Genomic DNA, 23,271 nt, shown 5'->3' with positions numbered 1-23,271 from the left:
GAGAGATTGGATAGGACATGTAACAGCAGCGTCATATAATTCAAAAGCTAGAAGAGTAGCTATATTAATCAGTAAAAATGTACCAATTAAAATAGAAGAGGAAATAATAGATCCAGCAGGGAGATATGTAATGATAAAATGTCAGATATATTCGGAGTTTTGGAATTTACTCAATGTATATTCACCTAACGAAGAAGATCAAAAATTTATGCAAGATATTTTTTTGAAGATAGCAGACACGCAAGGGAACATACTAATAGGAGGGGATTTCAACCTTAATTTGGATTCAAACATGGATAAAACTGGGAAAAAAATTAACAGAAAGAACAAAGTAACCAAATTTATAATTAAATCGATGCAATAAATGCAACTTTTGGATATATGGAGGAAACAACACCCAAAGGAAAAGGAATATTCATATTATTCGGGTAGACATAAAACATACTCAAGAATAGACCTATTCCTGTTATCAGCTCGCATGCAAGACAGAGTTAGGAAAACAGAATATAAAGCTAGACTATTATCGGACCACTCACCCCTGATATTGACAATAGAGTTAGAGGACATCCCACCAAGAATGTATAGATGGAGATTAAACTCCATGCTGCATAAAAGGCAGGATTTTAGAGAATTCATTGAAAGACAAATTAAAATGTACTTTGAAATAAATACGGAATCAGTGAAAGATAAGTTTATACTATGGGATGCAATGAAAGCATTCATCAGAGGGCAAATAATAAGTTATGTAACTAAGAATTAAGGGGCAGAGGTTTAGAGGTAACATGAGGGGGAACTTCTTTACTCAGAGAGTGGTAGACGTGTGGAATGAGCTTCCGGGAGAAATAGTGACGGCGGAGTCAATTGTATTATTTAAGAAAAGGTTGGACAGGTATATGGATGAGAAGAAGATGGAGGGTTATGGGCATTGTGTAGGGAGGTGGGACTAGAGGGGGTGTTTGGTTCGGTGCGGACTAGAAGGGCCTAATGGCCTGTTTCCGTGCTGTAAATTGTTATGTTTAAAATGAAGAAGGACTACAATCAGGAAACAGAGCAGTTGGAAAGGGAAATAGCAAATATAGAAAAAGAATTAGCAATGAAGGAAGACACAACTAAAAGAAGAGAATTGGCAGATAAAAAAATAAAATATGAAACACTACAAACATATAAGGTGGAGAAGAATATAATGAAGACAAAACAGAAATATTATGAACTAGGTGAAAAAACGCACAAAATCCTAGCATGGCAGCTTAAGACAGAACAAGCTAAGAAAATGGTATTGGCATCAAGGAAAAAAGACAAACAAATTACATATAATCCAAAAGAAATTAAGGAAAACTTTAGAGAATTCTATGAACAATTATACCGAACTGAAAACGAAGGGAAAGAAGGGAAAATAGATGAATTTCTAACTAAAATTGAACTACCAAAACTACAAATAGAGGAACAAAATAAATTAACAGAGCCATTTGGAATAGAAGAAATACAAGAGATAATAAAAAAATTACCAAATAAAACACCAGGAGAGGATGGATTCCCAATAGAATTCTATAAAACATTTAAAGATTTATTAATTCCTCCCCTCCTGGAAGTAATCAACCAGATTGACAAAACACAAAGCTTACCAGATTCATGTAAAACAGCAATAATTACAGTAATGCTAAAGCAAGGGAAAGATCCACTCGCACCAGCGTCATATAGACCAATATCATTACTTAACACAGATTATAAGATAATAGCTAAATTATTAGCAAACAGATTAGCCGACTATGTACCAAAAATAGTAAATCTAGACCAAACTGGATTTATTAAAAAAAGACGAACAACTGACAATATTTGTAAATTTATTAACTTAATTCATGCAGTAGAAGGAAATAAAGCTCCAACAGTAGCGGTTGCTTTAGACGCAGAGAAGGCCTTTGACAGAGTAGAATGGAATTATTTATTCAAAGTACTACAAAAATTCAGCTTACCAGAGAAATATATTAATTGGATTAAAGCATTATATAAGGGGCCATTGGCGAAAGTGACAGTAAATGGATATATATCAAAACAATTTAACTTAAGCAGATCAACAAGGCAGGGATGCCCACTATCACCCTTATTGTTCGCGTTAGCCATAGAACCACTAGCAGAACTGATAAGAACAGAAAATAAAATAAAAGGGATAAAAATAAAAGACAAGGAATATAAAATCAGTCTATTTGCAGATGACGTTATAGTATACTTAGCAGAACCAGAAATATCAATAAAAGAATTACATAGGAAATTGAAGGAATATGGAGAAGTATCGGGGTACAAGATTAACGCAAATAAAAGTGAAGCAATGCCAATGAATAATGCGGATTTCTCAAAATTTAAGAAGGAATCACCATTCAGATGGCAAACGCAAGCAATGCAATACCTAGGTATACAAATAAATAAAAACCTCGGCCATCTATATAAACTCAATTATTATCCACTAATGAAAAAATTACAAGACGACTTAGAGTATTGGAAAGACTTACTTACCACTAACACTGATAGAAGGATAAACTGTATTAAAATGAACATTTTCCCAAAGATACAATACCTATTTCAGGCATTACCAATACACTTAACAGAGAAATTCTTCAAGGAGTTAAAGAAAATAATAAGGAAATTTTTATGGAAAGGGGGAAAACCGAGGATAGCATTAGATAAATTAACAGAATGGTATAAACAAGGAGGCTTACAACTACCAAGCTTTAGATAACCTTTCCTTTAGAGAAAGGGAGAAAAAAGGGATCAAAAGAATAGAAAATTGTTTTTCGGGAAATAAATTATTATCCTTTGAACAAATGAAGGATAAATATAATATAACTCACGATACAGTGTTGGCATACTACCAACTGAAATCCTACTTGAAGGACAAATTGGGAAGCAGTCTGAGGTTACCAGAGGGAAGTAATTTTGAATATGAGATTACAGAGACAATGATAATCAAAAAAATTATAACAAATATGTATATTAAACTACAAGAAAAGGAAAATGAGGAAACAAATGGTAAAACTAAACAAAAATGGGAACAAGATCTAAACATAAAGAATGAAACTTGGGAGAAGTAATGCTCAGGAACTATGAGAAATACAATAAACATGAGGTTACGTATGATACAATATAACTGGATACACAGGCTATACATTACACCTCAAAAGTTAAATAAATGGGACCCAACAGTATCTGACAGATGTTTTCGCTGTAAAAAGGAAATGGGAACAACAATTCATGCAATTTGGACATGTGAGAAAGTGAAAAAATTTTAGGAAGATCTAAACCAGATATTAAATAAAATCACAAAAAGCAATATACCAAAATCCCCAGAGATCTTCCTCCTAAGTAACATAAAAAACAAAGAATTTGGACTCGATTTGGATGGTGCACAAAAAAGATTTGTTATGATAGCCCTAGCTGTAGCAAAAAAATGTATTATGTCAGCCTGGAAATTAGAAGATAACTTGAGAATACAACAATGGTATATAGAAATGAATAAATGTATTCCATTAGAAAAAATAACCTATAATTTAAGAAATAACATTACAATATTTGAACAAATATGGGAGCCATACATGAAACATAATAGAGAAAACCTACCGTGGACATCTACCACCTAAAATGACAAAAGGAGAAGAGAATGAAAAGAACTGACTCAGTGGAATTTCTTGTTTATTTTTATTGAGTGACAACATTGTTTGACAGGTTTAATGTATCTTATATTCTGAACTTTAAATAAATGGGAGGGGAGGTAGGGAGGGGAGGATGGAAGGGGGGGGGGAGAAAACGACACTGTATATATTTAAGAAGGAAAATGTATGTATCTTGATCAATATGGTTTATAGTGTGAAAAATTAAAATTAAAAAAAAAACAACTTCCTTTCAACAGAGCCTAATCACCCCAAGAAAATTCACAGAAGAACTATTAATGTCAACACCAAGTCCTGCAAGGAAATTCTAAGATTGGCAACCAAGGGCTTAATCAAGGGGACAGATTTTAAGGAACATCCTAGAGGAGAAAGGAAGAGATTCAGGGAGAAAATTCCAGAGGTTAGAGCCTTGGCACCAGAAGAAACAGAGGCAATGAAGGACTGATTCATTCCAAGGAAGATTGAGAGGAATGCAGCTCCCCAGGGTTGGGGAGTGACAGGAGAGGAAGGAGTAAGGGAAGGTTAAAGCCATGGAAAGAACTGTAAACTAACATGAAGAATCTAAAATAGTTGTGCTGCTTAAGCGGGGGTCTCTGTGGGTCATGAGGTTTCTGGGTGGCAAACAGTACTGAGTGAGAGCTACCTCACAGGGAGCAGAGTTAAAGATCATCTCAATTTTTTAGAAAGTGGAAGGTAGTAAGCCAAGAATGGATTGGAAATGTTGAGAGTGGAACCAACAAAAACATGGAGAATGGTTTCAGCACCAGACATGACATGTCAGGGTAGATTTGGAAGTGTCAGCAAAATCAGAAACAAGTACTTGACAAAGACAGAATGTATAGAAGTCTACATGGGGTGCAACTTCTGCTCTGACATAAGACAGGCACTGACCTTCTGCACTTGGTCCTTCCTGAGCAGAACTCAATGATCCTTCAGGCATCTCGGTGTCGACTTGGCAGGGTTATTACTGTGGAAACAAAGACATTGAGATTGCAATTGCATGTTTGCTTTGCTTCAGGATTCAAGATAACATCTCATACATTTGTCCCGACAATGCAAAACTTCAGAAAACCTGTTCAACTCATCCAGTTGATTAGGAGACAAATTATGCTCCTGGTGTGATACACAAAAAATCTGCAGACGCTGAGATTTTAGTGAAAATGAAGAAATGCTGGAGGAACTCAGCATGTCTCATATCATCCACAGGAGGTAAAGATATAGAACAGATGCTTCGGGCCTGAACCCTTTTTCAAGGTACCTGGAAGGCCTGAAACCAAGGCCTCCCGTAAACTGGAGGAGTAACAACAGTGTTCCGTTTGGTCACTTCCCAACGACGTGGCATTAATATCGACTTCTTCGGTTTCTGGTAGCCTAAACCCCATTCTCCCTCTCTTCCCCATCCCTCTGTCTTCTTTCCCTGAGCTCTCACCCCCTTCCCTCTCCATTCACAAAGCTATCTCCCCTCCCCCTGTTTGCTGATGTGCCCTCCATTATCTACCTATTACCTCCTGCCTGTGGGATTGTGGACATCCTCCTGTCCCTCCCCATCAGCATTTTGTTCAAGCACCTACCAATATTTTTGCTCCTACCCAAAACATTGCTTAAGTATCTTTAACTGCTTGACCTGCTGAGTTTTTCCAGCATTGTTTTTACTTCAACCACCATGTGTGTCTGCAGACTTTCACATTTTACTTCTACCTGTTAATATTTCCTCGCTAAATGCTGTCAGAATGACTATACGATACACTGTACTTTTGTATTATTTTAACACTGTCCCATGCACTTCTGTTTTTGTCCTTGCACTACCTTTTGGACAGTGCACAGGTTGACTTGCCCGGAATAGCAACATAATGTTTCTCCCAGCATCTCACCATACGTGACATTGAATAACTCATTTGAACACTTTGGAGTGCCTTTCATGGGGAGTTGGCTCATTCAGTGGTACCATTGCTGCAAGTGTCATGGACAGAGAAGAAAACACATATAATGCAACTTTAACCAGATATCCTGCTCAGGCAATTAAATGTATCACTGTGGCAACACAGGTAGCACTACAGCCAATTTATACAGAGAGAGATCTTACAAGAGTATTGAGTGAATGTGTTGATGTTAGTGGTTGAAAACAAACATTAGCTGCTTCCTGCTCTGCTTTGAAGTGATCCCATGGGATTAAGTGAATGAGAACCGAAAGCACCTGCCTCAGTGGGCTGTCAACCTAGCCCTGTATAGTCACACACCAACAGCTGAGGGTCGCGCCCAAGATCCCCCCTCCTCTTCAAGGGGTGCCATGGTATCTCAAGCATCCACTTGAAGTAATGAAATAAGGACAGGAAACTTGGTGGAACACAACAAATTGTGGACCTCTAACAACAGAGTCAGTCCCTCAGCACACAGTGAATTTCCAGCTGCTATTTGGCACTGGGGTGGAGATCAACCAGATTTCAGACTCCTAGAAGAACCAAGCCCAGTTACTATACTGACTAGTCATTTCACTGCTCCATTGCTTATCATCAATGAATTGAACTTTAACAATAATTTATACAACAATCTGCTTGCATGACTGACCCAGCACATTTTTGCACTGTGAATATTTAGTTACTTATTATTATCATTTTAATTTTTTTTTGTTTTTGCAGCAAACTCCGTGTTAATTATACTTAAATTGTTGTTGGTGCATTTTACGCAATGGGAAAGCTGCAGCAACCAAGACCTTATGTGCATCTGTACATCGGGCACGTGCATGTGACTATAAACTTCAGTCATTATTATAGTTACACTTTTTCACAGCAACATTATCGAACAAGAGCTGACAAATCATGTGGAGACATCACAAGTAAATGGCTCATTGCTTCTATGCTGGCCAAAAGTGAACACGTTGGGGTAATCGGGCTTCCCAGCACTCTGTCAATGACCTGTAGGTTACAGGAGACTGCTCATGCAAGTACTTTCCAAATGTGGTGAACGATCTACCTCCTGCATCCCTTTCAAACACCAGGTTCTGGCTATAATTAATTGTCGCGCAAAACAATTTTCCTCAAGTCACCTTCTATCATCTGTACCCCTACTTCCTGACCTCTTGCGAAGGAAAATAGTTATTTTTCTGTTCCAGCTCTGAATACGCATGTTGATTCCTGGGTGTGAGCATCTCTGAGGATCTGTCATGGAGCAATCACAAAGATGGCTCGCCAACAGTTACACTTTGTGAGGTGTCTGAGGAGATTTGGTATATCACCAAAAACTCTTGAAAACTTCTACGGCAGAGAGCATTCTGGCTGGTTGCATCACCCCCTGGTGTGGATGCTTCAACTCTCAGGACAAGAATAAACTCCAGAGGGTTGATAACTTAGTCTATGACATCACAGGCACCAGACTTCACTCCATCGAGGACAGCTACATGAGGCGGTGTCTTTTAAAAAAAAGCAACCTCTATCCTCAAAGACCCCCACCACCCAGGCCTTGCCCTCTTCACTCTGCTACCATCGGGGAAAAGGTACAGGAGCCTAAGGACGAGCACTCAGCGGCTCAAGGACAGATTCTTCCCTGCTGCAATTAGATTCCTGAATAATCAGTGAACCAAAGACACTGCCTTCCTTTTCATGCACTGTTATTTTTTTATATATAGTAATGTTGTAAGATGGTTATAATATGAATGTTTGCACTATGGTGTTCCCGCAAAACACTGACTTTCAGGACAATAAATCTGGTTCTGATTACATTTCCTCACTGTCTTCTTTGCTCCAAAGAAATCAAACCCAATCCAAGTTTGTCCTCATAATTAACATTCACTAGTTCTGGCAACATCTTCTTGATTCTCTTCTTCACCTTCCCTGATGCTCCGCATCTTCTGATGGTGCAGTGACCCAAACTTAGCAACAATCTAACTGACTTTTCAAATTAACTATGGCAGATGCTAGAAATCGGAAATAAAAATAGACATGCTGGAAGAACTCCAGCAGTCAAGCCACATCCATAGAAAGAGAAACAAGTTATCATTTGTGGTTGATTCTGAGAGGGGATCGCTGACCTAAAGCATGGACTAGCTTTTCTTTTCACAGATGCTGCTTGACTGGCTGAACATTTCTGGTTTTTTTGTTATTTTTAATATCATGCAATTTGAGTCAGATGTCCCCCTTTCTTCTATTCAATTTCTTATCCAAAAGGCAAGGATCTAAGTGGTTATCTCCTCAAAAACCTTATTCAGGTACTTCCCAACTTACGACCATTATTAGGACTGAAGGATCAATCATATCTCGAAATAGACACAAGTCTATTTTACCTGTGAGCGTTGAGTATCAAAGTCTTAAAGCAAACTTTTAAGTCAAACTTTGTATTTGACAAAATATAACAGGGATACAGGGCATGCAAGAGTCAAAATGTGCTACATTTTGATTCCTGTGCCCAGGCGCAAGTCTTCAGTTGACGTGTGCGCAGTAAGTGCCCTGACAATATTGAACTTGCACCCATAACTCTCACGCATGCGTCAACCAAACTTCAATACACAAATTCACCATTCATATGCCATCTGAAGATACGCACATGCGCAGAGGAATCCTGGGTCGTCAACTAACAAGGTAAATACTCACATTTTGGATGTTACATACCATGTATCCCTGTTATAGCTTGTCAAATACAAAATAAAATTTTATATATTTTTTTCCAAATTCAGTCGTATGTGCGGATGGACGCAAGTTGCATAGGGCGCAAATTAGTGAGTACATGTGTAACCAATCTGCTCCCTTATGGACATCTTGGAATAGCACACCAAGATCCCTCTGTCCCTCTCCTCTTAGTCATGAAGTCCTACAGCTCAGAATCAGACCCTTCGCCCATGAGGACCAATGTCAACCATCAGATACATATTGACACTAATCTCACTTATCAGCCCTTGGTCCATGGTCTTTACAGCTTGGCAATTTAAGTGCTTATCTTCATACTTCTTAAATATTGCAAGAGTACCGGTATCCACTATCCCCTCAAGCAATGTGTGCCAGATTTCAGCCACCCTTGGGTGGAAAAAAGTTCTCTCTCAGATCCCCTCTGCCTCTCCTTTCCCCTTACCCTAAACTTGTCCTCAAGGCTTTGACACAACTGTTTTGTGGAAAGGTTTCCTATAGTACATCTTGTCTCTGCCCCTTCAAAATCAAGACCCTCCTCCCACAGCCTCCTGTGCTCCAAGAAAAAAACCCAAAATCAGCATTTATTATGATGAACAAGTCATGAAATTTGGTGTTTTGTGGCAGAATCATAGAGCAAACATCTATGTTATAACCATCTTACAACATTACTGTAAAAAAAGTAAAAATAACAGTGCACAAAAAATACAGCCGTGTCTGGTTCATTGATTATTCAGGAATCTGATGGCAGCGGGGAAGAAGCTGTCCTTGTGCTACTAAGTGCTCATCTTTAGGCTCCCGTACCTTTTCCTCGATGGTAGCAGAGTGAAGAGGGCCTTTTCCTGGATGGTGGGGGTCTTTGAGGATAGGGGCTGCTTGTTTAAGAGACTCCCTCATGTGGATGTCCTCAATGGAGTGAGGTTCTAGTGTCTATGATGTCACAGGCCAAGTTAACAACCCATTGCAGTTTATTCTTGTCCTAAGAGTTGGCGCCTCCACACCAGGTAGTGATGCAACCAGCCAGAATGCTCTCTACGGTACACCTGCAGAAGTTTACGAGAGTTTTCGGTGACATACCAAATCTGCTCAGGCACCTCCCAAATTATAGCCACTGGCAAGCCTTCTTTGTGATTGCATCAACCTGGAGGCTCCAGGACAGATCCTCAGAAATGTTGACACCAAGGAATTTGATGTTCTTGACCCTCTCCACTACCATGCCCTTGATGAGGACTGGGACGTATTCCCCTGACTTCCTCCTGAAGTCCACAATCTCCTTCGTTTTGCTGACGTCAAGCGCAAGGTTGCTGTCGTTACACCATTCAACGAGCTGATCTATCTCCCTCCTGTACACTTCCTCATTGTCGTTTGTGATTCTGCCGACAAATGTGGTATCATTGGCAAACTTGTAGATAGCATTGGAATTGTGCTATGGGAACTCTGTCATGGGTGTATAACGAGGTGAATCTGTGTTGAAAAATTGGTCCTATCTAGTGTCTCTTCAACATAGAAACGTTCCATCCCAGGCAACATCCTAGTGAATCTCCTCTCCACTGTCATGGTATTCTTCTGAGTACCAAAGCAATTGCTATGTATCCTCTTGCCTGCTTAGCCTTCAAAAGCACTTTCTCTCTCTTTCCTATGGACTAAGTCCCATTCTCTAATCTGCTAAACCAGTCCTGATAAATTCCTGCAACCTCAAAATTTTCTTCTCATAATCAACCACTTGGACCATTTGATATAATCTACAAAGCTTTTAATCACGGCTTCAGTGCTCAAAACCATTACCCACAAAACAAAAAAGGATTTGGCACTGGATCAACCTTTCGGTCACTAAAACTACATGGACCATCAACTTTTTCTTCCTGACCCTCGGCCGGTATCCAGTTTGTGTAGGCCTTTCCTTTTCTGACCAGCCCCAAGTGAGACTGTCAAATACCTCACTGAAACACATGCAAACTGTGCTCGTCCCCCTACCTTTCTCCACACCATTTTATTCAGGTGCCTGTCTGCTTTTTGCTCATACTTTGACAAATATCTCTGGCCCGTAACGTTCCATAAAGAATGCTGTGTGACCTACTGAGTTTTGCCAGCACTTTTGTGTATTAAATTACATCAAGTGCTCTGCCCCAATTAATCACTCCTTGTAACCTCCTCAAAATATTCCATCATTAGTCAGTCACAGTCTTTCCTTAAATCACCGCCTACTGCCTTCGATTATGAGCCTTTCTACAGAATGGAGATTTTTGGAGCCAAGCCATTAGAACGTAAGTGGTTCGGAGTCCAAAGGCGAGGTTATTTAGTAATTCAAGGCATAGCAGCCAATGTTGGGATGAAGAATACGGGCAATTCACAAAAGGGCTGAATAAACGAGCATGGAGATTTCAAAGCTTTCAAGACTGCTATTAGGTTTAGAGGCAGAGAACGGCAAGGCAGTGCAGGGACTTAAATTTGAGGTGGAGAATTTTAGAAATGAAGGCTTCATGGAAGCTCTTCAATTTCAAGTTTCCAGGGATCATTCACATTCTCAGAATCATCGACTCTCCACAAGTTTGGCTCTTGAATCATTAAGTCCATCCTTAAAAAAGTGCCGCCTGATTAATACTAAACCCCAACTATTTCCCTCCAATGCTAAATAAGTAATTGTTTTATTATTTTGTATATTTTTTTTAATTGAAAAATCCAAACTGGCAAAATAAAAGCCAATATATCAGCCATGATTTGAATGGTGTGACAGATTCCACAGGCTGAATGGCCTAATTCTGCTCCCAAATTTTATCATCTAAATTCTCCTTCCAGTTTGTCTTGGCTTTAACGAGCGTGTAAAACTCCTGCTGTTTGCCATCTACTTTCCTCCTTCAGCAGACCCTCCAAGGACACAGCACGGAGAGTAAACGGAGATGTCGAAATCCACCATAATTGTAACATCTCATTAGTCAAGTATTAAAGGAGGGAAGTGTCAGATTGCGTCAGTGTAGGAGGTAAAAGAAACAAACTAGTAAATGTTGCTATCCTGAATAGGTCATTGTGTTTCTCTCTCCACAGATGCTGAACATTCCCAGCGTGCTTTTATTTTCAAGGTATGGTGACCATGATCTCAAGTGCTGACAGTATGTCACAGAAACAGTGTTGGGCACTGTCTGTGAGGCACTAAGAAATCGCCATGTTTATCTGAAAGCTACTTTGCTAAAACCAAATTTTTTTATTGAGTGCTAAGTTAGCACAACACCATTACAGCACCAGTCATCGGGACCAGGGTTCGAATCCCGCGCTGTCTGTAGGGAGTTGGTACGTTCTCCCCATGTTTGTGTGGGTTTCCCCGACGGCTCCGGTTTCCTCCCATCGTTCGAAACGTACCGGGGGTTGTAGATTAATTTGGTGTAATTGGGTGGCATGGGCTTGTGGGTTGAAATGGCCTGCTGTATGTCTAAATCTTTTTTTAAAAAATTAAAAGTTAACTGTACTTGACCTCATCCCTGCCAGTCTACTTGATTCACAAGGTATTAGAGGGAGTGACAAGAATGCAGGTGCTGAGGTGACAAAGTCCCATCTAATATACCATTAAAACATTCGGAGACCCCAAAAAAGATCCAAGAAATGCTGCATGCCATCAGAATACTGTTATTCAACCATCTTTAATCCCTTGGGTCAAGGTGATTCTCATCATTACAACTATGTCAGGTAATTTGCCTGGTAGACAAATGTGGAAAGGGTGGTGTCATAAGGTACCTAGCTAAAAAAGCTGGATCACCAGGCTGTACGTGCCTACTGAAGGGATTGTCAGAATGGACAAGAAGGGCCAAAGGTCCTGTTTCAGTGATGTAAAACTCTGTGGTCTTATAAATGCCAACATCCCATTAATACTGAAGATGAGGTCCCAAGCACCAGGCTCAATGGTAGAAGCCTAACCATCCATTGCTCTTTATAAAGTGCCCATTAACTCAAAGTCCAGATTAGAAGCAAGTACCTCTTCCATCTGTTGCTTTACTGGCAATAAGATTTAATAAAGTAATTATGAATTGATATCAGAAATAAAAACAGAACCTTCTGTGCAGAAGAAAGCAAAGTTAGTATTTCAGATCAATGACCATTTTTATTTTAGATTTCAAGCATCTGCGATATTTTACTTCCCATGAATGCACTTTGGATAACTGGATTGTGCAGTGCCATTTATCATTCAGGCAACAATCAGATCATCTGTAGAAAGTGGGACTGACTACCTGCTTTATGTTCGTGTCTGCTGTGAAGCAGGGTAAGTGTTAGTGCAAGGGAACTGAAGGTGCAGTCAATTGTGCATGCTGCTAAGGGGAAGTGGCAGTGTGAGAAAGCTGTATTAACATCAGTGGAGGTACAGTCAGTAGGCCATTTCATGTCAGGCCTCCGCCTGGAGGTGGGCTACAAGAGCAGATTGAAAACTTAAAACTTACCTTTCAGACAACAACCCTAAAAGGCTGCTCCAGCATCCCATTCATATTGAGATGAGCCTTGTAGCGCCCTCCAGATCCAATGGAGGCTGGGTGACTGGTGCCGTAGAGCCACCCACCAAAAATACCTGGCAAAGCAATGGCCGTCTTCCCTAACCATAATCTCCCACGCAGCTGGAACCATTCCGTGGCTCCCAGAACAGTTCCAGCTGCGTGGGGGATTATGGGTAGGGAAGACAGCCATTCCTCTGCCGCATTTTGAACCACAGAGAGTGGCCCCGAAGGCCGAAGCATCCCAGTGTGGCTGTCTCAGCCTGCTGGCAGTTCCTGCTGCCCCGACAACCCTCGCTAACAGCTCCCGCTGCCCCGACAGCCCCCGCTCACCTCCCCTACCTTGAGGGGGTCATGGAGGGAGAGCGGTGAGTGGAGAGATGGGTCTCAGGCTGACGGGTCATCAGCCCACCTCTAACCAAGTTTTATCCCGCTGTGTAACTAAAACGTGGGTTTTATTAGAACCTTCGGCAATGTTAAATGTCTCCATGTGCTATGGAGGGCTGTAGCCATCATGTATAGCATGAAGGATTTGAAAACCAGAGATGTTGGAAAAGGTGAATGAAACCTCAGTGAGGAAGTAGATGTTAAGAAAATTGGAGGGCGAAGTGGGATAGACTATCCTATTGCAGGCCAGTGGGGTTGGTGTAGATGGGCAAGAAAGGTTGATGTGGGAGTAGTGGGCTGATGGGCCCGTTTCTGTGCTGTGTAACTCCATAACACTATGAAATGTGAAAAATTTCAGAAAGATATTCCTGAGTTTGGGATGTGCAGCTGAAGGCACAATGCCAGTTGCAAGAGTGGTGGAAATATGGGGTGTGTAGGAGTGTTGATACACTGCAGGGTTATAGGGCTAGACAGGGGGGAGGGAGAGAGAGAGAGAGAGAGAGGATTCTGAGGCCAATAAAGCTGTTGACCTAAAGGATGAGAGGCAACTATTTCCATCCTCCCTACGCCCCCCACCCCTCACCCACCTCCCTCTTTGAGAATGGAGAACCAGTGTTATGTTCCAGACTGGGATACATCCATTGTTGGAAACTGTATCTAATGCAGCACAGTTAGTTCCTGTGGGAAGACATTGACCCCAGGTCACTGGTCTGTTTACTCACAGAGAGTTTCATTACTAGACTTTTCCATTTACTATCCTTGCCAGAAATTGAAACTGCAAATACCAGGTGACAAAGAATGGATTCACATTTACACAGTACTTTTCAAAGACTCACAAAATCCTAACGGCTTGACTGTGAATTAAATATCTTTTGAAACATGGTGACTATTGTAATGAACTAATTAACAGAAATATACCTGCGTAATCTGTTAATATTGAAATAATTGGGTATTGGTGACTTTGGGGAATATTTTTAACCCTTCTCCCATCAAAGCAATAGGTATTTACTACACTTGCGTTTGGATCGACTTGCCAGATAGAGCACAAAATGGATCTTATCATTGCACCTCAGTACAAGGGACAATAAACTGGAACTTGAGGGGGTCAGTCAGCTATCTGCATGGAGTAGGTGATGATCTCCTGTACAAAGCTTCTCAGGGCAGAGGGGCAAGTTGCATCATTTGTTCAGAGCTGATGCTGGGATTTCATGAGAGCAACCTAAACCAGGGTGGGCGGGCGGCATAGGAGCAGAGCCTTCATTGAAATGGTTGCGAGGCATAATTCAACATTTGTTTTAATTGTTCGATTTCATTTTCATTTTTGTGGGTGAGTTGCTTTGTTTTACTTTTTTAATGATAGTAAATAGCTTGAATATTTTTCAAATAGTTTTGGCATGTTCTAAAGCGATTACGAATGTCAGAAATATTCAGAACTACCCATTATTTTGACAGTCAGCTAAGCCAGGGGTCTTTGCTTAGCCAGGTGCCTAAATTGAGGAATTGGACAGCCTTGTGCAAGTGCAATGTTTTTCTCCCCACCTCACCCCACCCCCTAACAAAACTTTACTGAGCTACTTTTTTTCCCCTTTGGGTTTGCCAGTATACTTTGAAAATGTAGAATGAAGGATAAATATAGGCTGTGAAATTGGGAAAACAATTCTAAATAGTCTTTGAATAGCATTGAAGCATTACTTTTTGTTCATTTGAAAGGGTAAATGAGTCTCTTGCTGAAAGGATCATCTAAAAATTATATCCCCGATAGCACTGCTCAGTACTACATTGAATTGTCTGCCAAGATATTTTATACAGGCCTTTGGAAAGGAAATTAAACCCATGGTCTTCCAATCCATTGAAGGACTTCATAAAATACTTGATTGGCTATAAAGTGCTTTATTTGCTGATGACACGGCAGCGTGGGGGTCATCAGCAAGAACCAATGAGTTATCTTACAGAGAGGAGGTGTAAACAATAACGGATTGATGCAGAGGCAACAATCTGCACCTGAACGTCAACAAAACAAAGGAGATGGTGGTCGATTTCAGGAGACCCCAGAGGGACCACTCTCTGCTGACCACTGAGGTAGTCAAGAGCACCAAATTCCTTGGCTTGCAGGCTTGCACCTGTCAGAAGATCTCTCCTGGTACCCCAACACCAGATCCATTGCCAAGGAGGCCCAACAATGTCTCTACTTCCCGTGGAGGTTGAGGAAAGTTCAGCTTCCACCTTCCACCCTCGGTACATTCTACACTGCGAGCATCATATATAACTGCATCACCGCCTGGTTCAGGAACTGCACCATCACAGAACTCAAGTCCCTGCAGTGGATAGTAAGGACTGTGGAGGGGACTATTGGGGTCTCTCTCCCTGCCATGATAGACATTTATAATGGCCGATGTTTGCAGAAAGCCATAAACATCGTGAAGGACTCCACACACCCCTCCCGCAATCTGTTCTCCCCCCTGCCATCCGGGAAGAAGACCAAAGTGTTCAAGCCCTCACGACCAAATTACAAGACAGCTTTTTACCCCCCCCCCCCCACTCCAAGCCGTGAGGCTTCTGAACTCCGGGGACACAGGGCTAGCATATGTAATATGATATTTATAAGTGACATGTTATTCATAAAATGTTTCTGATGTAATTTATTTATCCATGTAAGTAACCAGCTCCACAGTCCGGAGAAACACTATCTCGTTTTTTTTTACTGTACACTGCAAGGTTTATGGTACGAACAACAAATAAACACAACTTGACTTGAGATCTCCTGAAGTCATGGCAAAGCACTATATAAATAGATTGTATTTAAATGAATTTATATTATTCATAAAATATAATAGTCATGGGAAAACTATGTGTCAGTTCGATAAAGATGAAAGAAGAGCATCCATGTCTTCAGATTTTATCAGCAGGTATCCCACAGAGACCATTCCACTTCCAGTCCTCTGGACAAAATCCACAGCTGTCAAAACAGCATGACATCCTAGAAACAATAATACTGGCCCCACATCCACGGGCAATGACATCCCCCACTTTCTGCACAGGAACCCCACACACTTTAACCAGCTCACCTGCATAAACACATTCTTTCACTACAGAGTGAAGCATCCACCCATTGACTAAATGCCAGCCTGCAACTCACCACAGGCTTCAAATATTCTACATAACATTTGCACAGAAGTGCCAGAGATACTCAGCAGATCAGGCAACATCTGTGGAGAGAGAGAGTGATAATGCTTCAGATCGGTGGCCTTAAATTAGTGTTAAAATGGATGGACTAAAGACTTGAACAAAGTGATAAGTTTTAAGGAAACAATCAATCAGCATCCTGGATTCATGTCGCTCATTAAGATCCCAAACATAGAAATAGATTCATAGAACTGTAGAAAGTCACAGTACTACAAATAGTCCATTATATCTACCCCAAGGCGATTCACACAGAGTAATCCACATCCTGCAAATGAATATACATTAAAAAAAATCTCTCAAATTGTTCCTTAAGGGAAGAAAGAAATGCCTCGAAATTCTTCTATCTTTATGCAGATAACACAAAAGGAAAAACAGAAAGAGAAGTTTACTTTTGATTCAAGGACTGGATAATGTGTGCAGGTGAGCTGGGAGGGGAATAATAACAAGACCATGTACATGAGATGGGGAATGTTACAATCAGCTGATAGGGTGGAGGTCGCATTCGTGTTCAAGATCTACGAGCTTCACTGAGAAGGCTGCAGAAAGGTGCCTGAGGATTTGGCATCCATTTAAATTCCAGAAATCAATGTAATTTACAAAAAGAACAAACAAAGGAAAACTTCCTAAGGCTATTTATGGTGTCTTCCTCTCCATTGTTTGAAGGGCTTCTGCCCTTTTTCACCCCCTCAATTTCCAATTACAGAAGGAGCTTAGACTGTGGATCTTAATGTTTATCTTAAAGAGTGGGTGACTACCTGCATCAAGTGGGTTCCCAGTGGCAGGTATTGACTTGGGACCTGCTCATGCTGATCCTTTCAAGTTAAGCCAGAACATTGTGTAAGGCCTACTGTGCAAGTGACCTGCTCTATACAAGCAAAAATATTGTGGAAGTAATCTCCGTGCATTAATATGTCAGATTCACAGGCGACTAGAAAAGAATACTGGAGATATTTAACCAGCTCAGGCAACATTTGTGGAGTGAGAAAGATCTAATGGTTCTCAACCTTTTTCTTTCCACTCACATGCCACTTTAAGTAATCCCTATGCCATCGGTGCTCTGTGATTAGTAAGGGTTTGCTTAAGGTGGTATGTGAGTGGGAAGGGAAGATTGAGAATCACTGCTTTAAACCCAATTGTTACTGAAATATTTTGCTTGAGAAAAATTGTCATTGGCCCATTTCCTTTGGAGTTATGAAACTGTGCACATAACGAGTCAATTAGGTACAATTAAAACAGTGGTTTTGAAACTTTCCACATACCACCTTAAGCAATCCCTGACTAATCACAGAGTACCAATGGCATAGGGATTACTTAAAGTGGTACATGAGTGAAAAGAAAAAGGTTGAGAAGCACTGATTAATGTTTCAGGTCAATAACCTCAATAAAAATTATCTGGATCGCCTAATACTAAAATGGAAGAACTAAGGGCTTAGACAAAGGGACAGGTTTTAAGAAACAATATCCTGCACTTGTTTCTTTTTCTTTGGCTTGGCTTCGCGGACAAAGATTTATGGAGGGGGTAAAAGTCCACGTCAGCTGCAGGCTGTAAAGCACAGAGAAAGATCCAAACATCAAAATAAATTCACTGAATCATAAACAGTCACAATAGCCAGTCCGTCAATGAGAAACACAAAATTTGCAGATGCTGGAATCCTGAGCAGAATTGTTAAAGGAATTGTTTCGGGTCTGCAACCTTTACTGAGTCCAGAACACTGTGTTCGGGGAGCGGCGGGGGGGGGGGGGGGGTGGATTGGGGGGGGCTAAATAGCTTGGAGAGGTCCAAGCATTTAATGTTATGTCGACAACTGGAGATGAAAAGTCAGTCCATCGTATCTGCCCACGGAAATGTACACAGAGTAATCCACACCCCGTGAATGAAGATACATTGGAAAAAGAACGCTCAGAAAGTGTGTCTAAGAGGGAGGAAAGAAATTCCTGGTGATGCAAAAAGTAAATCGCTTTAGTACGAAATTTCACCAAGCAGCACCCATAATTATTGTGTAAAACAATACGATCTCTGGGCCAAAGGATGTTAGTGAGTGAAGGCCAGAAATACAGCCATGTTAAGTGGGGCAAAATGAGGAGGTGATTCAGAAAGTCCAGAGCTGGAGCAAGCTTTGAGGGTCACAGGGATAGGAAAGGGTAAGTGCACAGAGAGATTCAAAGACAGAAGACCCAAATAACTAAGTTAAAAACAGAAGCCAAAGAGAATTGTACAATGATGTACAAGCTGCCATGCAGGCAGTAGAGTTCAGATTGAACCCAAGTGTATACAGTTAATTTAAAAAAACACGCCCACTAGTTGTGGTATGCTTACTTCTATCATCTTAATTCCAGGCAATTACATTCAAGATCCACCCACCTCTGTGTTCCCACAGTTGCTAAAGGGTGGTTTTCTCTCATGTACCCCTTCCAATCCCCATTCTTCACAGCTGCCTGCAATTTTGTACTTCTGACAATCAACCATTCCCCAGACTGATCCCAGTCTCTGCCTAACAGGCACCCAGTGGGACTGACACAGAACATATTTGGGTTGTTTGGCCAAAGTATCATAAAGCTGGTGTTTACGTTCCACAAGAGTCTCCTCCTTCCCCTTCCTTCATCCAAAATTAGCTGCATAATCTTCTGCTCAAATGGACTCTGACTGCTTAGGTTCCATGGAGAAACAACTATTGCACTCACCATATGTTGCTGTTTACAGTGCCCAGGGCAGGAAAAGCTCACCAATTAGCATTGCTGCAAGAACAAATAACATCAGAGGGGATTAGGTCTGACTCTGTGGGTGGTAGTGGGGAGTTGCTGAAGAAGGAATGCCAAAGCAAGGCACCAGGAATGCCTAAGCAAAGGACCACACTACTGGAGTGTTGGCATAGTGTTTCAAGGGCTGATCCTAATTGAGGAAAACACTGGCCTTGTGGGGTGGAGAGAAGTGCTTCAATAACTGTGGCTAGTTGGCTCTTGCAGCAGGAAATTCTAAAACCAGCCAGTGACCTTGCATCAAAGCCATTCAGGTTACAGGAAATTTGGCAAGGCAGAATTCACAAATTGTTTTCCAAAGATTTATGCTGGGGCCTAGTGCAGCATACAAAAGTGCTGGAGTAACTCAGTAGGTCACGCAACATCTCTAGAAAGCAAAAAGGCAGTTGATGTTTTGGGCCTGAGCCCTTCTTCCGGAGTGCTAACCGCACCGCCAGTTGTGATCAGTTTTAAGACACGAGGAAGCTATTCACCCCATTAAGTCCAGCAGAGCAGCCCCTCAGAACAATTTCCCCATCTCATCATTTCTCTGGATCCCAACAAAAGTGTTCTCTTTCACATCATACCCAGCAACCTCAGATTCCATAAGGCACCAATAAATGTTTTAGTTCAGTTTTAATTCAGAGATCAGGCCCTTAGAGTCCACAAGCCTGCAGAGCCCAAATACACCCATGAGACCAATTAACCCACAAACTCTGTACTTCTTTTGGAGGGTGGAAGGAAACCAGAGCACCCGGAGGAAGCTCACGCACCCAGGGAAGAATGAACAAACTCCTCATAGACTGTGCCGGATTAAAACCCGGGTGTTTTCTTTCAGTCTGTTTCCGAAGAATGGGACAGGATTGACCTATTCAGCCCACTCTTGCTCCTGAGTTACTTCAATCCCTGACCATTTTCACCATCAGTTCTTTCAGAGACTCAGGGTCACAACACAGAGAAAAAGGCCCTTTACCTGTACCGACTACCTGCTTTGTTACACTAATCCCATTCGATTCTTTACACATTCCAATCAACTGCCTGCAGATTCCACTTCTCAATTAACCTACTAAACTGCGTATCTTTGGAATGTGGCAGAAAACCAGAAATGTAATTGTTGTCTGGGGATGCCAAGTCATTGGGCATACTTAATGTTTTTGATTAGGATCAAAGATTGTAGGGAGAAGGCAGGAGAAAGAAAAAAATACACCATCCATGACTTGAATGGGGGCACAGACTCGATGGGCCAAGTGATCCAATTCTTTTCCTACATCTTAATTCCTGGAGAAAACCCATACAGCAGCTAAGGTCAGAATGGAACCTCGGCCATCAGAGCAGTGAGACAACAGCTCTACAAACTGCATCTCAGAACCATCCACTGTAACAAAATTTTAATCCAGAATGTAAAACCCGGCATGCCTCAAAGGCTGAGTCTCTCTCCCACCGTCAACCATTCCCCTCCTCTTTCCAGCTCTTCCATCTCACCCCCAGGCTATTCCCACACTACTGTTCCCCTACTCCAGCTGAAGCATTTAAATGCACAGCAATTGACACGACAGGAAACGAGCAAAGGGGCAGGGAGGCCAAGAAGAGCAACCTTGTACTTTGAATCTTCACTATGGCAACCGTCTTCAGCTTTCCCCTAAATACGAGTTTCCCTCTGATCTGCTGTTTACAGAATTCTGGAAATTGATCGCTATTCAACCAGCACAACGCTTTAGTGGGAACATCAGATAAGCAACGGTTCTCAGCAACTTCATTTGTATGTTCCCTGATCAGCAGACAGCCAGTACAGAGTTGAACACTAGCCAACTCAGGAAATGAAGGTACATAATATACACACACACCCTGCAGGATAATGGGAAGAGCACACATCACAAGATATAGGAGAAGTAGACCAATCGGCCCATCGAGTTTGCTCTGGCATTCTATCATGAGCTAATCCATCCTCCCACTCAGCCCCACTTCCTGGCCTTCTCCTCGTAACCCTTGATGCCTGAATAATCAAACTCCTGTCAATCTCTGCCTTAAATGCACTCAATGACCTCGGTTCCACAGCCGCCTGTGGCAACAAGTTCCACTAGGCCCTTTCATGCCAACCTCCACCTGGAGGCCGTCTACAAGCACGGAGGGAAAAATATAAACTTACCTTTCATGGAGCAGCCCTAAAAAGCTGCTCCAGGGTCACATTCATGTCGAACTGCACCTCGAGGTGCCCTCCGGAGACAATGGAGGTGGTGCAACTGGTGTTGAGCCATGGCTGTCTTCCCTACCCATAATAATCCCCCACACAGATGGAACTGATCTTTGTTTCCGCTAACGAGTGGCCCCCAAGGCCAAAGAGGCCTGGGTGAGGTGCCGGATTGACGGCCTTTGGCCTGACAGATCCCGCCAGCTTCCTCTGATCCAATGGCTCCCACCGCGCACCACCCCCCCAGCCCTGTCAGCCCCTACCGGCCACTCCTGCCCTGAGGGGGTGATAGAGAGAGAGGGGTGAGTGGGTGGGGAAGAGAGGGGAGATGGGTCGCTGGCTGGCCACATCATCAATTTGCCCCTAGCCAGCCTATGGCAGCAGCCGTACATTCATGCTAGATGATGTTGCGCTCTGTTCCGCCGCTGACCCTTCTCCCAAGAGGGACTACAGTTGGCGCCATGGAGCCAGCCACAGCAAATTCATAAAGGTAATTTTCCTAATGCAAGGGCGGAGAATCTCTGCCTTTACTCTCGGGCTTTTTCACTGCATGACAAGACCTACTGACTCACAACCCTCTGGCTAAAGAAAGTATTTTTGCATCTCTGTTTCAAATTGATGCCCTTTTATTCTGAACTTGTGCCCTCTTATCCTCATGTCCCCTTCCATGGGAAACAACCTTGCCACATCAACTTTGTCCAGGTCTTTCAGGATTCAAAATGTCTCTGAGATACATCCTGTGGTGATATGACCACAAGCCTGTTATAAGGGGCAATCTCCGTTCCTGCAGGAAGATCACCTAAGGGGTTGACCCCACCTGGCTGTCTGTCAATCACCTAACCTGGCCGACTGTCAATCAGCCAACCTGAATAGACCCCCTAGGAGGCTGACTCCACCTGGCCGGCTGTCAATCAGAAGATCTGAATATAAAACTGAGCTGGCCCCTCCTGAGCCAGTCACACAGGGAACCACCAAGGATTGAACTGTTGTTCAAACTTTTACTGGAATAAAGCCATAAATTCTGGGACTTTTGAAAAGTTTAAAAATGATTGGGAAAGAGAACTCAACCTTCATATTTCTAATGAAAATTGGAATAAAATTCTGCGACTGGTAAACTCTTCTTCTCTATGTGCAAAACATTCACTAATACAGTTTAAAGTTGTTCATAGAGCTCATATGTCTAAAGATAAACTCCATCGCTTTTATTCTCATATCGATCCTATATGTGATAAATGTCAATTGGAAATAGCTTCCCTTACACATATGTTTTGGTCCTGTCCCTCCTTACAGAATTATTGGAAGGAAATTTTTTCCATTATATCTACTGTTTTGAATATTGATTTACAACCACATCCCATTACTGCAATTTTTGGATTACCTATGATAGATTTGACTTATTTATCTCTTCCTGCGGATCGTATGATTGCTTTTCTTACACTAATGGCTAGAAGATCTATACTATTAAATTGGAAAGAGGTAAATCCTCCCACTGTTTTCCAATGGTTTACCCAAACTATACTATGTTTAAATTTAGAGAAAATTAGAAACTCTGTCTATGAATCCCCTTCTAAGTTTGAGTTAACCTGGCGACCATTTATTCAATATTTTCATTTGTGGTGAGTTGATCTGGCTCTGTTTTCTTTCTATGATTATGTATGATAATTGGGCTGTAAGATGAGATCGGAGTGATCGGCGTGGTTTAGCTATATCTGTAGGTTTTTTTTAAAGTTTTTTTTAATTCAGATTTGTTTTTTCTTCTTTTTTGGTGTTTTTTTTTCTCTTTTTTCATATATTGTTATTAATTATATCTTTTTTTTAGAGATAGTTCACACCCTAAACTGATCAAAAAAAATTTTTTTATGATATATTTTTATTCTGTAATATTATTGTTTAATATCTCTGTATTAATTCATTACTTACTATGTATTTTTTTTATCTCTTTGATCTGTATGTGTTTATAAATTATAATAATAATAAAAAGATTGAAAAAGAAAAGAAAAGGAATAAAGCCTGTTGTACAGTCTTTTCTGAGT

At 41.4% G+C, this 23,271-nt stretch overlaps 1 protein-coding gene and 1 long non-coding RNA gene across 2 annotated transcripts in view; one reads left to right on the top strand and one right to left on the bottom strand.

Annotated features, from left to right (window-relative positions):
- The window catches only part of LOC138753751 (pleckstrin homology domain-containing family G member 3-like), a 204,071-nt gene that overhangs the window by 155,204 nt on the left and 25,596 nt on the right, over window positions 1-23,271 (bottom strand). The window contains exon 2 of the mRNA XM_069917117.1: window positions 4,551-4,626. Within this exon, the coding sequence (XP_069773218.1) occupies window positions 4,551-4,599 (49 nt within the window). The 5' untranslated portion in view covers window positions 4,600-4,626. The remainder of the gene's footprint in view (window positions 1-4,550; window positions 4,627-23,271) is intronic.
- LOC138752382 (uncharacterized) lies at window positions 14,356-21,337 on the top strand. The gene is made up of 3 exons (XR_011350583.1): window positions 14,356-14,458; window positions 16,669-16,734; window positions 20,726-21,337. It is a non-coding gene; the product is annotated as an uncharacterized lncRNA (long non-coding RNA).

This window comes from Narcine bancroftii, chromosome 2 (assembly GCF_036971445.1).
Source record: "Narcine bancroftii isolate sNarBan1 chromosome 2, sNarBan1.hap1, whole genome shotgun sequence".
Classification (NCBI taxonomy): domain Eukaryota; kingdom Metazoa; phylum Chordata; class Chondrichthyes; order Torpediniformes; family Narcinidae; genus Narcine; species Narcine bancroftii.
The sequence above is the reverse complement of the archived record's forward strand: the minus strand, read 5'-3'. Positions and strand labels throughout refer to the sequence as shown.